The sequence below is a fragment of the Xyrauchen texanus genome, chromosome 36 (genome assembly GCF_025860055.1).
Source record: "Xyrauchen texanus isolate HMW12.3.18 chromosome 36, RBS_HiC_50CHRs, whole genome shotgun sequence".
Lineage (NCBI taxonomy): Eukaryota > Metazoa > Chordata > Actinopteri > Cypriniformes > Catostomidae > Xyrauchen > Xyrauchen texanus.
This window is the reverse complement of record NC_068311.1, coordinates 11429488-11444649: the sequence shown is the minus strand read 5'-3', so window position 1 is coordinate 11444649 and position 15162 is coordinate 11429488. Positions and strand designations below refer to the sequence as shown.

Sequence of the window (15162 nt, the reverse complement as noted above, 5' to 3'; positions counted from 1 at the left end):
TCACATCTTTCCTGGTCATTCTCTGAGATTCAGTACTTTGCCGCCATATTTTGTACAGCAACATAATTAAATGCTAATGATAAACATCCATTTTCTGAGTTTTTCTTTATTTGCATGGGCACTAATGTGTAATCAAAGGTCAAAGAAATGTGCAAGAAAAAGTGTGAAAATGTATAATAGCTGTTCTTTTAGAAAATAAAAAGATGCTCCCACGATATGTCCAAAAACTTGTAATAAAACAATGTCAAACAATGTGATGGGCACACTTTGCTCAAGTTAAAGTAGAAAAAGATTAAGCTGTTTGCCACACACTGTTACCATGGATTCTTTCCTCAGGACAGCTATAAGTTAAAAAAAAAAAAAAAAAAAAAAGAAGAAGAAGAAGAAAAAAAAAGAACGCAGCCATGTCAAAGCTTTCACTTCCTGTTGAGTCAAGTGAAGGTTCTGTTTTCACCAGAAGATACTTCAGACTTTAACAAATGCTTCGGAGGGTTTCTAGGTAAGAAAATATTCTTATTTTGTCTAGCATAAGCCAACAACAGCATTAAAAGTTTATATGACCAAAGCTCAGTTTGTACATTTATAACATTTATGGTATTTCAAATAACTGTCATCCTACAGCATGTTAATTGTGTAGAAACAGTTAGTTTGTCAGAAATAGCGAGTGTTTTTACTGCTAATTTGACTGTCAAGCTAGTTTTTAAGTACCTTTCTATGTCAGAATTGTTGTGCTTTTTCTATACAAAAGGATGTAGTGTTGCAATATGTTCTAGAAGTTACACTAAAATTCACAGTTTTAATCTGAGCTTATTGCACAAGAGGACTTGCAGGGAGAGAAAAAAAAGGTCTGTTGTGTCTCACGAGCAAATACCTCTCTTTTCTGCAAGGTTTTCAGATACGCTAACTCTAAGGACATCATGAGAACTTTTCTTTGCCCACTCATCATCGTCGTCGTCTTCTCTCTACCATGGAGACTAAACAGCAATTTAACACCCAGTACAAATATCCCGAACAACCATGAAGATATCGCAGAACGGCAGTTGCTTATGGGCATGGCAGATGAGCCATTGGGACAGAGGCAATACACTACTGGTTCTGGATTAGAAAACGTGTTTTCACTTTTAAGCAGCATTGTGAAGCAACACCTTACAAGCATCAGACATTCAGAGCAGCAACGCATGCGGGTGATGACTTCCAGTGGTGAAGGTGAGACACTGAATCAGAGGCCAAAAAGGAATGTAGATGACAGTCAATACAACTCAAGTACACCAGAAGAGCCTAGTAGGCAAACAGAAGAAAAAGAGGTTACAATTTCACAAAGGGAACTACTACAACCATCAGAAAGCTCCCTTAGACCACAGGCTACTATTTCTGTGCAGATACAAAATACCACAGAATTGGTCTTAGTTGTAACCAAAAACCTACGGGAAGATAATTTGCCACAGGAAACAGAAGATGAGATACAGGAAGTGGCATCTCCTTCTGATTCCCAGAATCTCTATGATCCTCAAATTATTGTAACAGATAACACAACAAATACAAATGATCTTCAGAACATGCAGCTGAAAATGGACACTATAGACCAACTGAGCTCAATGAATCACACAAACACTTCCATGGTAATAACTACAACAGATTTCAATATTACCATTACTGGTCTAAGTACCAAAGGTGTGACAACCACACAGGGACAAGAAATAACAAAAGAATGGACAAAGGGTGACACTCAAGGCCCTGAACTGAAGACTCCATCCACGGTTAAGCCTACGGTTAAGACTTCCACAAGTACTCCTCTATACACCACCAGAAAGACCACTGTTAAGCAAGACCCACAACCTTCACCAAAAACTCCATCAAATAACAAGCATCGAAAGAACCCTGGTGCTGCTGTGGCAGCCTTAATTGGTACCACATTCGTCTTGATGTTCATAGCAATCATAGTTATCATGATACGGAAACGTAAAATCCAGAAAAGGCAGCTAGAGAATCCCGAGTGGGCTGGACCCTCACCTTTTTTGGACGGCGACATTCAACCTAACTTGCCAAGTATGGATGAGTCTGACTCTTTCAATAAAAGAGGCTTCAGCCAGATCTCGATCTCCAGATACCTTTCCCAACGACTCTCCAAACACCTGACACTTGGGAAGAACACAAACGAGGATGTTTTCATGGGGGACATACTGCAAGGAAGCACCTTTGCCAGACAAAGTCTGAATGAGCTCCAAGAACCCAATGGGAAACCAGTGGGTCAAGACCCAACTTTGACAGAGGAAAACAAGAACCAGCCAGGTCCAAATTCCATGGACTCACCAGACAGCAAATCACCTGCAGAAGAAACTCCTGCAGTCACGGTGGACATCCAAGAGTTAACGGAGCAGACTGATAACATTAGTCCATCTCCATCTTCTGGCACAGGCCCTGTAATTAAACCATATCCAACTTTAGTGTCTATAGATCTTGATTCACTTTTGGAAGAACCAGCTCCCCTCCAAACAACAGATGTTGGGATTGTTCCTCCAGCTCCGCCACTGCCTTAGTTTAGGTTAATCAGACAATCTTCACTACTTTTGGCCCTACAAATACCTCCATGAGGAAAATATATAGGTTTATATTTGCATTCTAAACTATAAGAAACCAAGGAAAATTTGATTTCTTGCTTGGGACTGATGCAGTCTTGTGTTTGTTCAAGAAAAGTCTATTTAATTACAATATCTCTGTCATATAAATGCTTTAAAATGCAATAATCTTTAACAGCTTTTAAGGTGCAATCTAACTTGAAAATGTTTTGTTTCTGCTATAAAAAAAAAAATTCTCCAAAGCTTACTCTATAACTAGAGCCTATAAGTAGGGCCTTAAATTTAAAGCAAACTCAAAAACAAACAGTGTATGTGTGTGTGAAAATGGAAGATGGCATGTAGCTGGAAGATCCATAACAGTTTCAGAGTGAAATACTGCATTGCTGCGGCCACTGGATGTATTTCTGTGCTGGAAACCAAGAGGAACTGTCAGCAGCTGTGAACAACATTACGACAGACCAAACAGCAGCTCTGGTGGCAGTAAATTCTACCATAAAAATATAAAGTGTCACAACATGGTCTGTGTTGTTCTTTCCTTCTCCTGCAAAACAGGTAAATCTGAATTATCTGAATTATTCTTGTATATCAACTGGTAGAGCTTTGTGCTAGCAACACCAATAAAAGTGTGAGGAAAAGTGTCTACCAAATGTATAAATGTAAATCTGAGTTTGCCTATAAAACATGAGAAAGTAGAGCCAGATTTAATTTTTTTCACAAGGGATGCTTCAAAGCAGTGCATCATCTGTGCTATACCAAAAGAAACGTTGGTGCAATCTCAAGAGCAAAATTTCCAACTTAAAAGAAAAAACATGCAAGTAGCAGAGATTAGAAGACCTTTGTTCAATTCAAAAGATGTCAAATAAAAAGGACCACAACTTTCTATGATGTCCACCCATAAGTGGAAAACAAAGCTGTTTCACCCATTCAATACGATCTAAATACTATAGAACCAGTGTTATAACTGAGATATAACATTAATGGACCATGCCACTCCAAATGGAAGATTCAAAAGCTTTGCCCAAGAATCAACAAGGTATTAATGAGCAAGGTAGGAAGCTAGTACAGTGTCATACTGTGTGTCTTCTGCAGAGATGAATGCAGGATCTGTGAACCAGTAGCAGCAGAAGTGAGAGAGGAAATGTGACAGCAGAATCAGATCAGGAAACTGACTATTTTAAAGAAAAATCTCTCCATCTGGTGGGACTCAGCCAGTTTACTGGTCACATGAGTCATTAGCAGTATATAATTAACTTGTGGCATGCCTTGAATAAATTACTCTAATTTAACCTGAAATGGTTACCAGTAGAAAAGTTAAACTGGCATGGAGATCAGTAGGGATATACAGCCATAAGCCTCAAACATATGGCAACCAATATAGGCATTTCATTGTGTGCCACAGAAATCAGAAATCAGTGTATCGTCTATGGGCATTTCACTACAAGTATCATGGTATTTCCATGGCTTTTAAACATTGTACCCATGATAATACTATGAACGTATGATTTGCAGAAAATGCACCATGGTATACTTTTAAATACCAAAAAAAGGGTATAAAAATGTTTTTTTTGGACATTGTACCATGATAATTCCATGGTTGTCTGGAAGTGTAACATGGTAATATCATGTTTTTGTATATGTAACATGTTAATACCACAATATTCTTTGAAGTACCTCCTAGTACCTGGTAAATACCATGAGGCATAAATATGTTAACCATTCGGTAACATAGTATTAAAAGTACCATGGTAATACATCTGATACTATCACTGTACCTCGGTATCACAATAGAACATTGTTGTAAGGGTTATGATAACAAGTACACAATTAAGTTCCTGACAAAGGCAAGATCCAGTTATTAGTATTTAATGCTGCAGACTTTCTGCTTCAATAGCACAATCTCTAACAAAGTTGTAATGTTTTGCTATGCAGGTGCTCTCACATTTGACTGGTGTTGCCATGCTGCTTAACTGCTACATTCATACCTCATTAGTGCTTACAAAAGTTGCACTTCCTCTATCAGAACACTAAGGGGAAACAGATGGGAGACAAATGGAACATGGCAGACCACAGTAACCCAGATCATCCAACATTAACATAATGGGCTAGGAAAAAAAACACAAAAAATGTCCTATTTTGTGTAGGACATTATCGTGTTCTATTATCTAGCTTAAAATGTAGTTCATGCAACTGAAGTGCAGATATTTGGGAATGAAGTCCTCTCATGTAATTAACTAAAAAATAAAAATAGGAACAAATCCACAAAAAGATGCTCCAGTGAAGCACTGTGTACTTGTTTAACATTTTCTGTTCTACAAGTGGGTTTAAAATGTGTATTGGTTCATGTATTCTGACCTATAAGACTGGCTAGACCACCTACTTAAAGAAAAGAATTACAGTTCAGAAATTGAAAAGCAGAAATTGTGATAGGGACAGTTATTACTTTAAACCATTGCTTCTCTTTACTATATTACGAACACTGTATGAAAGGCCTCAGCCATTTCTCAGCCATAAGGCATTCAGTTGGCAAATGTGATTAACATGGAGAACTAATGACTATAAAAGAAGATACTTGTCTGTTGCAGAAGACACATTTTAGGGGAAGATGGTCAGCAGTTTGGACAGTTTTCATGCCAATATTCTAATTTACAAGCCAAAAGAAATCAAAAAGAATTCTCTGTGTCACAGATGAGATTACTTATAATAAACTAAGTAAAATGGGTAAGTAATAGAGGCACATTAAAAAGATCTCCTACTGCAATATTAGTTAATTCACAGTTTATCAATAGTTCTAAGTAAGCTAAATATTTTATGGCTTAAATGTAGTTGTTTTCAGGGGCCTGGGTAGCTCAGCGAGTATTGATGCTGAGTACCACCACTGGAGTCATGAGTTCGAATCCAGGGTGTGCTGATTGAATCCAGCCAGGTCTCCTAAGCAACCAAATTGGCCCGGTTGCTAGAGAGGGTACAGTCAGATGGGGTAACTTCCTCATGGTCGTGATTAGTGATTCTCGCTCTCAATGGGGTGTTTATTAAGTTGTGCATGTATCTCCGCATGCTGGGAGTCTTAGCGATGTCATACACAACGAGCCACGTGATGAGATGTGCGGATTGACGGTCTCCGAAGCGGAGGTAACCGAGACATGTCATCCGCCACCCGGATTGAGGTGAGTAACCGCGCCACCATGAGGACCTACTAAGTAGTGGGAATTGGGCATTTGAAATTGGGGAGGAAAGGGGATAAAAAAAAAAAATTATTTTCTTGATATTACACCTCATAGTGAAAGTCAAAATTTACAGTTGGAAATAATGAGGAAAAAATTACATTACAATTTACTCCAGGACAAATATTGACAGAGCTAGAAATGTAATTATAAACTTCAATCAAAACAAACAATTATCCCTTAATGATGCCACGATTGTAAAGGGATATAAAACCATGTCACACATTCCCCTACAATTAGCTGCATCATACACAAGCAGATTTATTCAGCACTGACCGGTACCATTGCAATGCAGCCGATATTCATTTATCAAAGCATTGGGTAGTGAGTAATGAGAGACAGTGCATGCATGGACTGCACACTGCATACATACTACAGAATAAAACTAAGCATGTAAGTGAGAAAGAGGAATGAGAGAGATGATGTGGTTACGTGTGCAGATCCAAAATATAAAACACTGAAGTCAGCATCCCCCACCCCCGCCTCATCAGCAGCAGTCTCTGCGCTGCATTCTACTACCCCCCGCCCAACATCCGATGCTTTCAAAGACAGCCCTGATGCTGGTGTGTTGAGCAGGCAGCAAGCAGCAGTGGATGCCATCCAGGGGTACAAACAAACTGCACGACCATGCCTGGAGAAACGGAAAGGCAAGGAAATGGCTGAAAGAGGATCTAAACCAAAGTAACTCACTGCTGCCAATGAGAAAAGAGGGTTGGGTCAGGCAGGAAAGGAGAGCGTGAGTAAAAACAAACGTGAAAACGAGTGAGGGGGCAAGAGGGACCCTGGTCCTAATAGTCACGGAAGAGTGGAGAAATATACAGGACAGAAAAAAACGTAGCAACTGAAATTCGCCTTCTGCTGGTTTAATAAAAGAGGTGAAACAGAAAGGGGGTACTGGGAAGAGGTCGAGACAGACCAGAGAGTGAGAAAGGGAGTGAAATGGCTGAAAAGATAAGGTAAGAGATATACATGACATGACAGGTAAGCAGATGGAGCATAGAATACATGCAATTAGGTTTCTGGGTACTGACAGAGTCATATGCATGCATATTCACAAAATATAGAGTGATGCCGGGTCAGAGGGAGACTGCAGTAGGGCATTTCTTTTCGCAAAAGATGGACAACTCAATCAGAACTCATGCTTCATTTCCTCATAGACATTACTTGCGTACACACAAGAGAACTTAAACTCTTTTTCCTAAGGGTTAAGTTTAGAGTCTTTGGATTCTGCTGGCAAACACTCATAATTGAGTACTTTAAAATTACTTAAGGATTTGCTAATTATTTTAGCTTCTTGCATAGAACTGAATGCGACACAATGGTGTGAACACATAGTTCCGTGCGGTCTTACTTCAGCATGTAGCGCTGTCCCCAGATGCCCTCACAACTGTGGAGTTAGGGAGGTGGGGGGTGAATGATGCAGGCACTGCTATCAAGGCTACATATGCTAACTTGTCACAGCTGCAGCAGGGCTGTGTAGCTCATGGCAAGAACTCAAACTCTTGGCATACATTTGGTGAGAGAGGAACAAGAGCCTATATTTACAACAGGTTGCAGTGTTCTCACCCAATATAGTGTAATACACACAAAATAAATAATTTCCTTAAGCTGCTAAATGAAAAATTCCTTGTATTGATTGTACTTTAACTTTCTGAAGCAAAACATGACTGCCGTTCTGATCACCTTGTCTGCAAATTACAGAAAGGTGTTGGGAACTTTATCCTACCAGGGTATCAATGCCCTAACCCATACCCCTTATCCTAACCATATATAGCCTTTCATTTATCTGCTCTGTTTCTTGTTGTACTGGGGTGAATCCTGCAGTTTAGGAATAAAAGTCAGGGGACACATTAAACAAGGGTCTTTGAAAAGCAATTATTTTCTCCCCAAAATTGTGTGTGAGGGGTGGGGCCAACATAGACACATCTGCAAGTGCCTCACGTCCATCCCAACTTAAAATAATTGTGTGTCCCAGGGGGAATCTTTAAAAGAACTATTTATGATGTCTGGCCTACAGCTTGTGAACAGAGGATCAAAAGTTGATTTGATAATTGAAACTATTAGGTGAAGGATACTGCAACAGGGAACATTGCAAGAAAATGAACCCTGAAAATGTACTCACTTGATATATAATTCAAGACATATTATCCCAGTATGTAAAAACTCAGATCTCCAGGTAAAAAGTTTGGTGTATCTAGTGGCTTGTATGCTACTAATTGTATTTCTTGAATCGAAGCAAAACTATTTTTACTATTTATTTATTTATTTTCTCCAGGAAAGCCAACAACACACCTGCCTCCATGCCTGCCAACCTGTTGGTGCTGCTGCCACTGCTGCTACTTTTTGGGGTATGTGTTCGTGCCATTTGCCCAATAATGTGCACCTGTACCAGGGGCCATAGGGTGGTGGACTGTTCTGCCCGTGGTTTGGGTATACTTCCTGACAGCCTACAGCACAACATTCATTTCCTCAACCTATCACATAACCGGCTCCAAAATCTTGATGGATTCCTTAGCCATTTTGACCACTTAAGAACTCTGGACATCTCCTTTAACCATCTCAATAACATTCCTGTTGACCTTCCTCGAGCTCTTTGGGATATACGTGTCTCAGGAAACTATATCCGGCAGTTGGAGAAGAATGATACGGCTTACCATTGGAACCTTCAGTCACTGGACCTGTCACACAATCATTTGGAGCGTGTGGTCTTCATCAACAATACGTTGTCCAGTCTGCAAGCCCTGAATCTCAGTCACAATAAATTCTGGACAGTCCCCACAAACATGCCCTACAATCTGGAGATGGTGGACATATCACACAATTTCCTGCTACAGATCCTGCCTGGCTCACTGGATCGCCTGCCGCTGCTGTCTAGATTCTACCTGCATGCCAATCGTTTCACCTCATTAGGCGAAGGTGTATTTAGTCAACTCGAGGGACTGCAGCTCCTCACACTTGGAGATAACCCTTGGGCTTGTGAGGATGAGGATAATATTAACCATCTGCTGACTTGGATGCAGCAGACCACTGCAAAAGTGCTGGGCTGCCCCTGCTACACCCGGCCCACATGTGGGGAGGTCCACCTGGCTGCTAGGAGAACCTGGCCTTTGGCTGCATTCACAAAGCCACTGCTGGGAGCCGATGCCCGTAATCCTGGCTATAAATCACCAATGCAGGCATCTACCTCTGGGTATCTGCCCAAGTCAGCCCTCCTGAATGTGCATCACAGTCCAAGGGTAATTAATGCATCTGGAGAAGGCGAGCAAGCCCTGAACATGGGTGGAGGGTTTCTCACATCCACCCCACATAGCCCCTCCACACAGATAAGCACAACAATCCGAACACAAAGCATTAAGAAGGTCCTTCCAGGCAGAGTTTGGAGCGCAAGTCATCAAATTCACATATGCCTCTCTGAAGCTGCTGTTTTGAGTATTTTATTTACAGTAATAATTCTCAATGCTTTGTGATACTGCAGAACAGTCTTCAACTAGACTTGAGACTGGAAAAAAAAAACACAAAGAAAAGAAAAAAGAAAAGTAAAGAGATACCTCTTTGGTTTCCATTTTCACATTGTTCTCTGACTGTTGCCTCCTCCAAGAGAATTCTTATTAAATGTATGCAATCTCTGCCTGCTTCACACAAAATTTCCACCCTCTAAAGAATGTGACAGTACTATATGGCTACTGTGCATACTCAAATACAATTAGAAGTTTCTTGGTGTGGGGGGAAAAAATGCTTGTTACAGTTTTATGCTTGTCCATTGGCGGAGATGTGTGTATTTTATTGTTTATATTATGTATTAAATAAAATAATACCTAAAGCATTGCAGTTTTAAGCTGATGTCTATTGATCTGTACCGACTTTTTTCCTTTAACTGTTGAAATAATAAAGGGAAAATCCATCTTTAACACCTTTCCACTACTCTTCAGTTATACGATAATTGTGTTTTACTTCTATTATATAAAAGTCAACTGGCCATGCATCACTACAGCACACATATATATATATATATATATATATATATATATATATATATATATATATATATATATATATATATATATATATATATATATATATCAGGGTTTTTCTGCATAGAGAGTTATGAGGCTGCTGCCTCCATCTGTTGACGAAACTTAGGCAGGCAGTCACGTGCACAGATACACCCCAAGTGGTGCTCAAGCACCCACCCTCTTTCACTAGATAAGTGCCCTTTTTGCAAGTCATTTCTTATTTATTTTTTTATATTTTAGTTTTTTATAAAAATGTGACCCTTGGCATCAATTCTCAATTAAACATGTGCCCGACATCTGCATTTAAGTTGTAATTCTGCGAGACCACACGAGCCCCTACCCCTCTTTGACATTCTTTGTCACAGCCTCCACACAACATCGAAGTCCACCTGATCAGCCTACACTTGTGACAGTCAGGTAAGGATAATATTTGCCCTAAACTTACAATGTTTGCCACTGCTGTGAAATTAAACCACTATAAAAAAAAATCTCAATAGAGCCAGCAGAACTTCTATAGCCCTACATTAAGCTGAACAACAAGGAAGCTAATCAGGTGTTGGCTCAAAATAGCATCGTGCAGGGTCGGAAATGCCACCAAAAATCAATATTTGAATTGCTCCTGTTTGAGTTGTTTTTTTTATATTGATAACATCCTTTATCAACCTCTGTGGTCACCAGAGGCGGTGGCGCGATCACCTGACTTTTTCCCTGATAACAGCTGAAAGAAATACTCATTTTTTATCATACAGATAAGAGTAACACATAATTTGAAACTATAAAGGGTCTACTTTTATTTGTGTAAACTCAGAATAACAGCAAAACATTGTGGTTTTGTAAAATAAAGAAATCATACAGGATGCGCTTTCTGCCCAAAACTCAGCATATACTTGCCTTGCAGACATGAGAAATATGTCTATAGAAAGCTTAAATTGACTAAATTAAATATTTTCCTAGTCGACTAGTAGGAGTTAATTGAAGCCATTCGTTTACTAGTCTCACATTTATGATGTTCATTTTAATTTTGTTTTCAGAAAATGGTTTGAGATCCACGGCTGAGTATTGAAAGTAACATTGCTAACACTGTTCTACATTACAGAGAAATACTAAACCATAATAATGAGCCTTTAAAATATATATTTTACAAGCACACTCACAAAGCGTGCCGTAGCTACACCAGCAAAAGCAGTAATGATTCTGAATGTGTCGGAAAAACCAGCAAGGAGACTGTCTGAACATTTTGTTAATTTATAGAGAAATGCACATTAGTGTTGTGCCGACAGATAAAGATCTCAGTGATCGACGATGGTCAGAGTGATCACCAATAGCTGATGCCTTTGACCATGTCAAGATGATATTTGGCTTGTTTCCCATGTATTAAATTATCATTATTATTAGGCTATTATTATCAAATATTACAAATAATTTGCCCGTAGACATAGACACGCACTTGAAGAAACACTTTATTTGATTAATCATAACAGATGACAGATAAGCCATGCACATGTATGGCAAGCTGTTAGTTCCAAGGTGTGCAGTAACCTGGCCTTTGGCTGCATTCACAAAGCCACCGCTGGGAGCCGATGCCTGTAATCCTGGCTATCAATCACCAATGCAGGCATCTACCTCTGAGTATCTGCCCAAGTCAGCCCTCCTGAATGTGCATCACAGTCCAAGGGTAATTAATGCATCTGGAGAAGGCGAGCAAGCCCTGAACATGGGTGGAGGGTTTCTCACATCCACCCCACATAGCCTCTCCACACAGATAAGCACAACAATCCGAACACAAAGCATTAAGAAGGTCCTTCCAGGCAGAGTTTGGAGCGCAAGTCATCAAATTCACATATGCCTCTCTGAAGCTGCTGTTTTGAGTATTTTATTTACAGTAATAATTCTCAATGCTTTGTGATACTGCAGAACAGTCTTCAACTAGACTTGAGACTGGAAAAAAAAAACAGAAAGAAAAGAAAAAAGAAAAGTAAAGAGATACCTCTTTGGTTTCCATTTTCACATTGTTCTCTGACTGTTGCCTCCTCCAAGAGAATTCTTATTAAATGTACGCAATCTCTGCCTGCTTCACACAAAATTTCCACCCTCTACAGAATGTGACAGTACTATATGGCTACTGTGCATACTCAAATACAATTAGAAGTTTCTTGGTGTGGGGGGAAAAAATGCTTGTTACAGTTTTATGCTTGTCCATTGGCGGAGATGTGTGTATTTTATTGTTTATATTATGTATTAAATAAAATAATACCTAAAGCATTGCAGTTTTAAGCTGATGTCTATTGATCTGTACCGACTTTTTTCCTTTAACTGTTGAAATAATAAAGGGAAAATCCATCTTTAACACCTTTCCACTACTCTTCAGTTATACGATAATTGTGTTTTACTTCTATTATATAAAAGTCAACTGGCCATGCATCACTACAGCACACAGTATATATATATACAGTGAGGAAAATAAGTATTTGAACACCCTGCTATTTTGCAAGTTCTCCCACTTAGAAAACATGGAGGGGTCTAAAATTGTCATCGTAGGTGCATGTCCACTGTGAGAGACATAATCTAAAAAAAAATCCAGAAATCACAATGTATGATTTTTTAACTATTTATTTGTATGATACAGCTGCAAATAAGTATTTGAACACCTGTCTATCAGCTAGAATTCTGACCCTCAAAGACCTGTTAGTCTGCCTTTAAAATGTCCACCTCCACTCCATTTATTATCCTAAATTAGATGCACCTATTTGAGGTCATTAGGTGCATAAAGACACCTGTCCACCCCATACAATCAGTAAGAATCCAACTACTAACATGACCAAGACCAAAGAGCTGTCCAAAGACACTAGAGACAAAATTGTACACCTCCACAAGGCTGGAAAGGGCTACAGGGAAATTGCCAAGCAGCTTGGTGAAAAAAGGTCCACTGTTGGAGCAATCATTAGAAAATGGAAGAAGCTAAACATGACTGTCAATCTCCCTCGGACTGGGGCTCCATGCAAGATCTCACCTTGTGGGGTCTCAATGATCCTAAGAAAGGTGAGAAATCAGCCCAGAACTACACGGGAGGAGCTGGTCAATGACCTGAAAAGAGCTGGGACCACCGTTTCCAAGGTTACTGTTGGTAATACACTAAGACGTCATGGTTTGAAATCATGCATGGCACGGAAGGTTCCCCTGCTTAAACCAGCACATGTCAAGGCCCGTCTTAAGTTTGCCAATGACCATTTGGATGATCCAGAGGAGTCATGGGAGAAAGTCATGTGGTGAGATGAGACCAAAATAGAACTTTTTGGTCATAATTCCACTAACCGTGTTTGGAGGAAGAAGAATGATGAGTACCATCCCAAGAACACCATCCCTACTGTGAAGCATGGGGGTGGTAGCATCATGCTTTGGGGGTGTTTTTCTGCACATGGGACAGGGCTGACTGCACTGTATTAAGGAGAGGATGACCGGGGCCATGTATTGCGAGATTTTGGGGAACAACCTCCTTCCCTCAGTTAGAGCATTGAAGATGGGTTGAGGCTGGGTCTTCCAACATGACAATGAACCGAAGCACACAGCCAGGATAACCAAGGAGTGGCTCTGTAAGAAGCATATCAAGGTTCTGGCGTGGCCTAGCCAGTCTCCAGACCTAAACCCAATAGAGAATCTTTGGAGGGAGCTCAAACTCCGTGTTTCTCAGCGACAGCCCAGAAACCTGACTGATCTAGAGAAGATCTGTGTGGAGGAGTGGGCCAAAATCCCTCCTGCAGTCTGTGCAAACCTGGTGAAAAACTACAGGAAACGTTTGACCTCTGTAATTGCAAACAAAGGCTACTGTACCAAATATTAACATTGATTTTCTCAGGTGTTCAAATACTTATTTGCAGCTGTATCATACAAATAAATAGTTAAAAAATCATACATTGTGATTTCTGGATTTTTTTTTTAGATTATGTCTCTCACAGTGGACATGCACCTACGATGACAATTTCAGACCCCTCCATGATTTCTAAGTGGGAGAACTTGCAAAATAGCAGGGTGTTCAAATACTTATTTTCCTCACTGTATATATATATATATATCAGGGTTTTTTCTGCATAGAGAGTTATGAGGCTGCTGCCTCCATCTGTTGACGAAACTTAGGCAGGCAGTCACGTGCACAGATACACCCCAAGTGGTGCTCAAGCACCCACCCTCTTTCACTAGATAAGTGCCCTTTTTGCAAGTCATTTCTTATTTATTTTTTTATATTTTAGTTTTTTATAAAAATGTGACCCTTGGCATCAATTCTCAATTAAACATGTGCCCGACATCTGCATTTAAGTTGTAATTCTGCGAGACCACACGAGCCCCTACCCCTCTTTGACATTCTTTGTCACAGCCTCCACACAACATCGAAGTCCACCTGATCAGCCTACACTTGTGACAGTCAGGTAAGGATAATATTTGCCCTAAACTTACAATGTTTGCTACTGCTGTGAAATTAAACCACTATAAAAAAAAATCTCAATAGAGCCAGCAGAACTTCTATAGCTCTACATTAAGCTGAACAACAAGGAAGCTAATCAGGTGTTGGCTCAAAATAGCATCGTGCAGGGTCGGAAATGCCACCAAAAATCAATATTTGAATTGCTCCTGTTTGAGTTGTTTTTTTTATATTGATAACATCCTTTATCAACCTCTGTGGTCACCAGAGGCGGTGGCGCGATCACCTGACTTTTTCCCTGATAACAGCTGAAAGAAATACTCATTTTTTATCATACAGGTAAGAGTAACACATAATTCGAAACTATAAAGGGTCTACTTTTATTTGTGTAAACTCAGAATAACAGCAAAACATTGTGGTTTTGTAAAATAAAGAAATCATACAGGATGCGCTTTCTGCCCAAAACTCAGCATATACTTGCCTTGCAGACATGAGAAATATGTCTATAGAAAGCTTAAATTGACTAAATTAAATATTTTCCTAGTCGACTAGTAGGAGTTAATTGAAGCCATTCGTTTACTAGTCTCACATTTATGATGTTCATTTTAATTTTGTTTTCAGATACAAATATTTGCTGAGAAAGCCCCTAATATAACAATAATCTAATATATGATGAAATAATTATACATAGTTATCTTTAAAAATTATATATATATATATATATATATATATATATATATATATATATATATAAAAAATATAAAATATTCAGATAATTAAAATGCATTACATTCTTGTAGCAGAAGAGTTCATCATTGATAAGACAATACAAAAAGCGGCTTTAGAATACAATGTATTGTTTACTAACATATTATTGAACATTAGCCAGTCATTGGCATACAGTTCACAGCAATCCATTTCACAAGTGAATTTGTCAA

The 15162-nt window shown here is 39.3% G+C and overlaps 3 protein-coding genes across 4 annotated transcripts in view; 2 read left to right on the top strand and 1 right to left on the bottom strand.

Annotated features, from left to right (window-relative positions):
- Positions 1 to 15162, bottom strand: part of LOC127629627 (neurofibromin) — a 115416-nt gene that overhangs the window by 36579 nt on the left and 63675 nt on the right. The window lies entirely within an intron of this gene.
- On the top strand, positions 426 to 3276 carry LOC127629626 (protein EVI2B). The gene is made up of 2 exons (XM_052106748.1): positions 426 to 499; positions 888 to 3276. Exon 2 carries the CDS (start codon positions 918 to 920, stop codon positions 2535 to 2537), a length of 1620 nt encoding a protein of 539 aa, XP_051962708.1. The 5' UTR covers positions 426 to 499; positions 888 to 917; the 3' UTR covers positions 2538 to 3276.
- Positions 6737 to 10866, top strand: LOC127629923 (oligodendrocyte-myelin glycoprotein-like). Its single transcript, XM_052107237.1, has 4 exons — positions 6737 to 6753; positions 8073 to 9166; positions 10119 to 10227; positions 10842 to 10866. The coding sequence occupies exons 1-4, from the start codon at positions 6737 to 6739 to the stop codon at positions 10864 to 10866; spliced, it is 1245 nt and encodes a 414-aa protein (XP_051963197.1).

What these genes read in the sequence shown, in the direction of transcription:
- LOC127629923 (XM_052107237.1), top strand. An exon ending in CATTAAGAAGGTCCTTCCAG is followed by an intron (nt 9,167 to 10,118) that starts GCAGAGTTTGGA and finishes TCTGCATTTAAG; the next exon opens with TTGTAATTCTGCGAGACCAC. An exon ending in CCTACACTTGTGACAGTCAG is followed by an intron (nt 10,228 to 10,841) that starts GTAAGGATAATA and finishes TTTTGTTTTCAG; the next exon opens with AAAATGGTTTGAGATCCACG.
- LOC127629626 (XM_052106748.1), top strand. Translation starts at nt 918, where the DNA reads ATGAGAACTTTTCTTTGCCCACTCATCATCGTCGTCGTCTTCTCTCTA.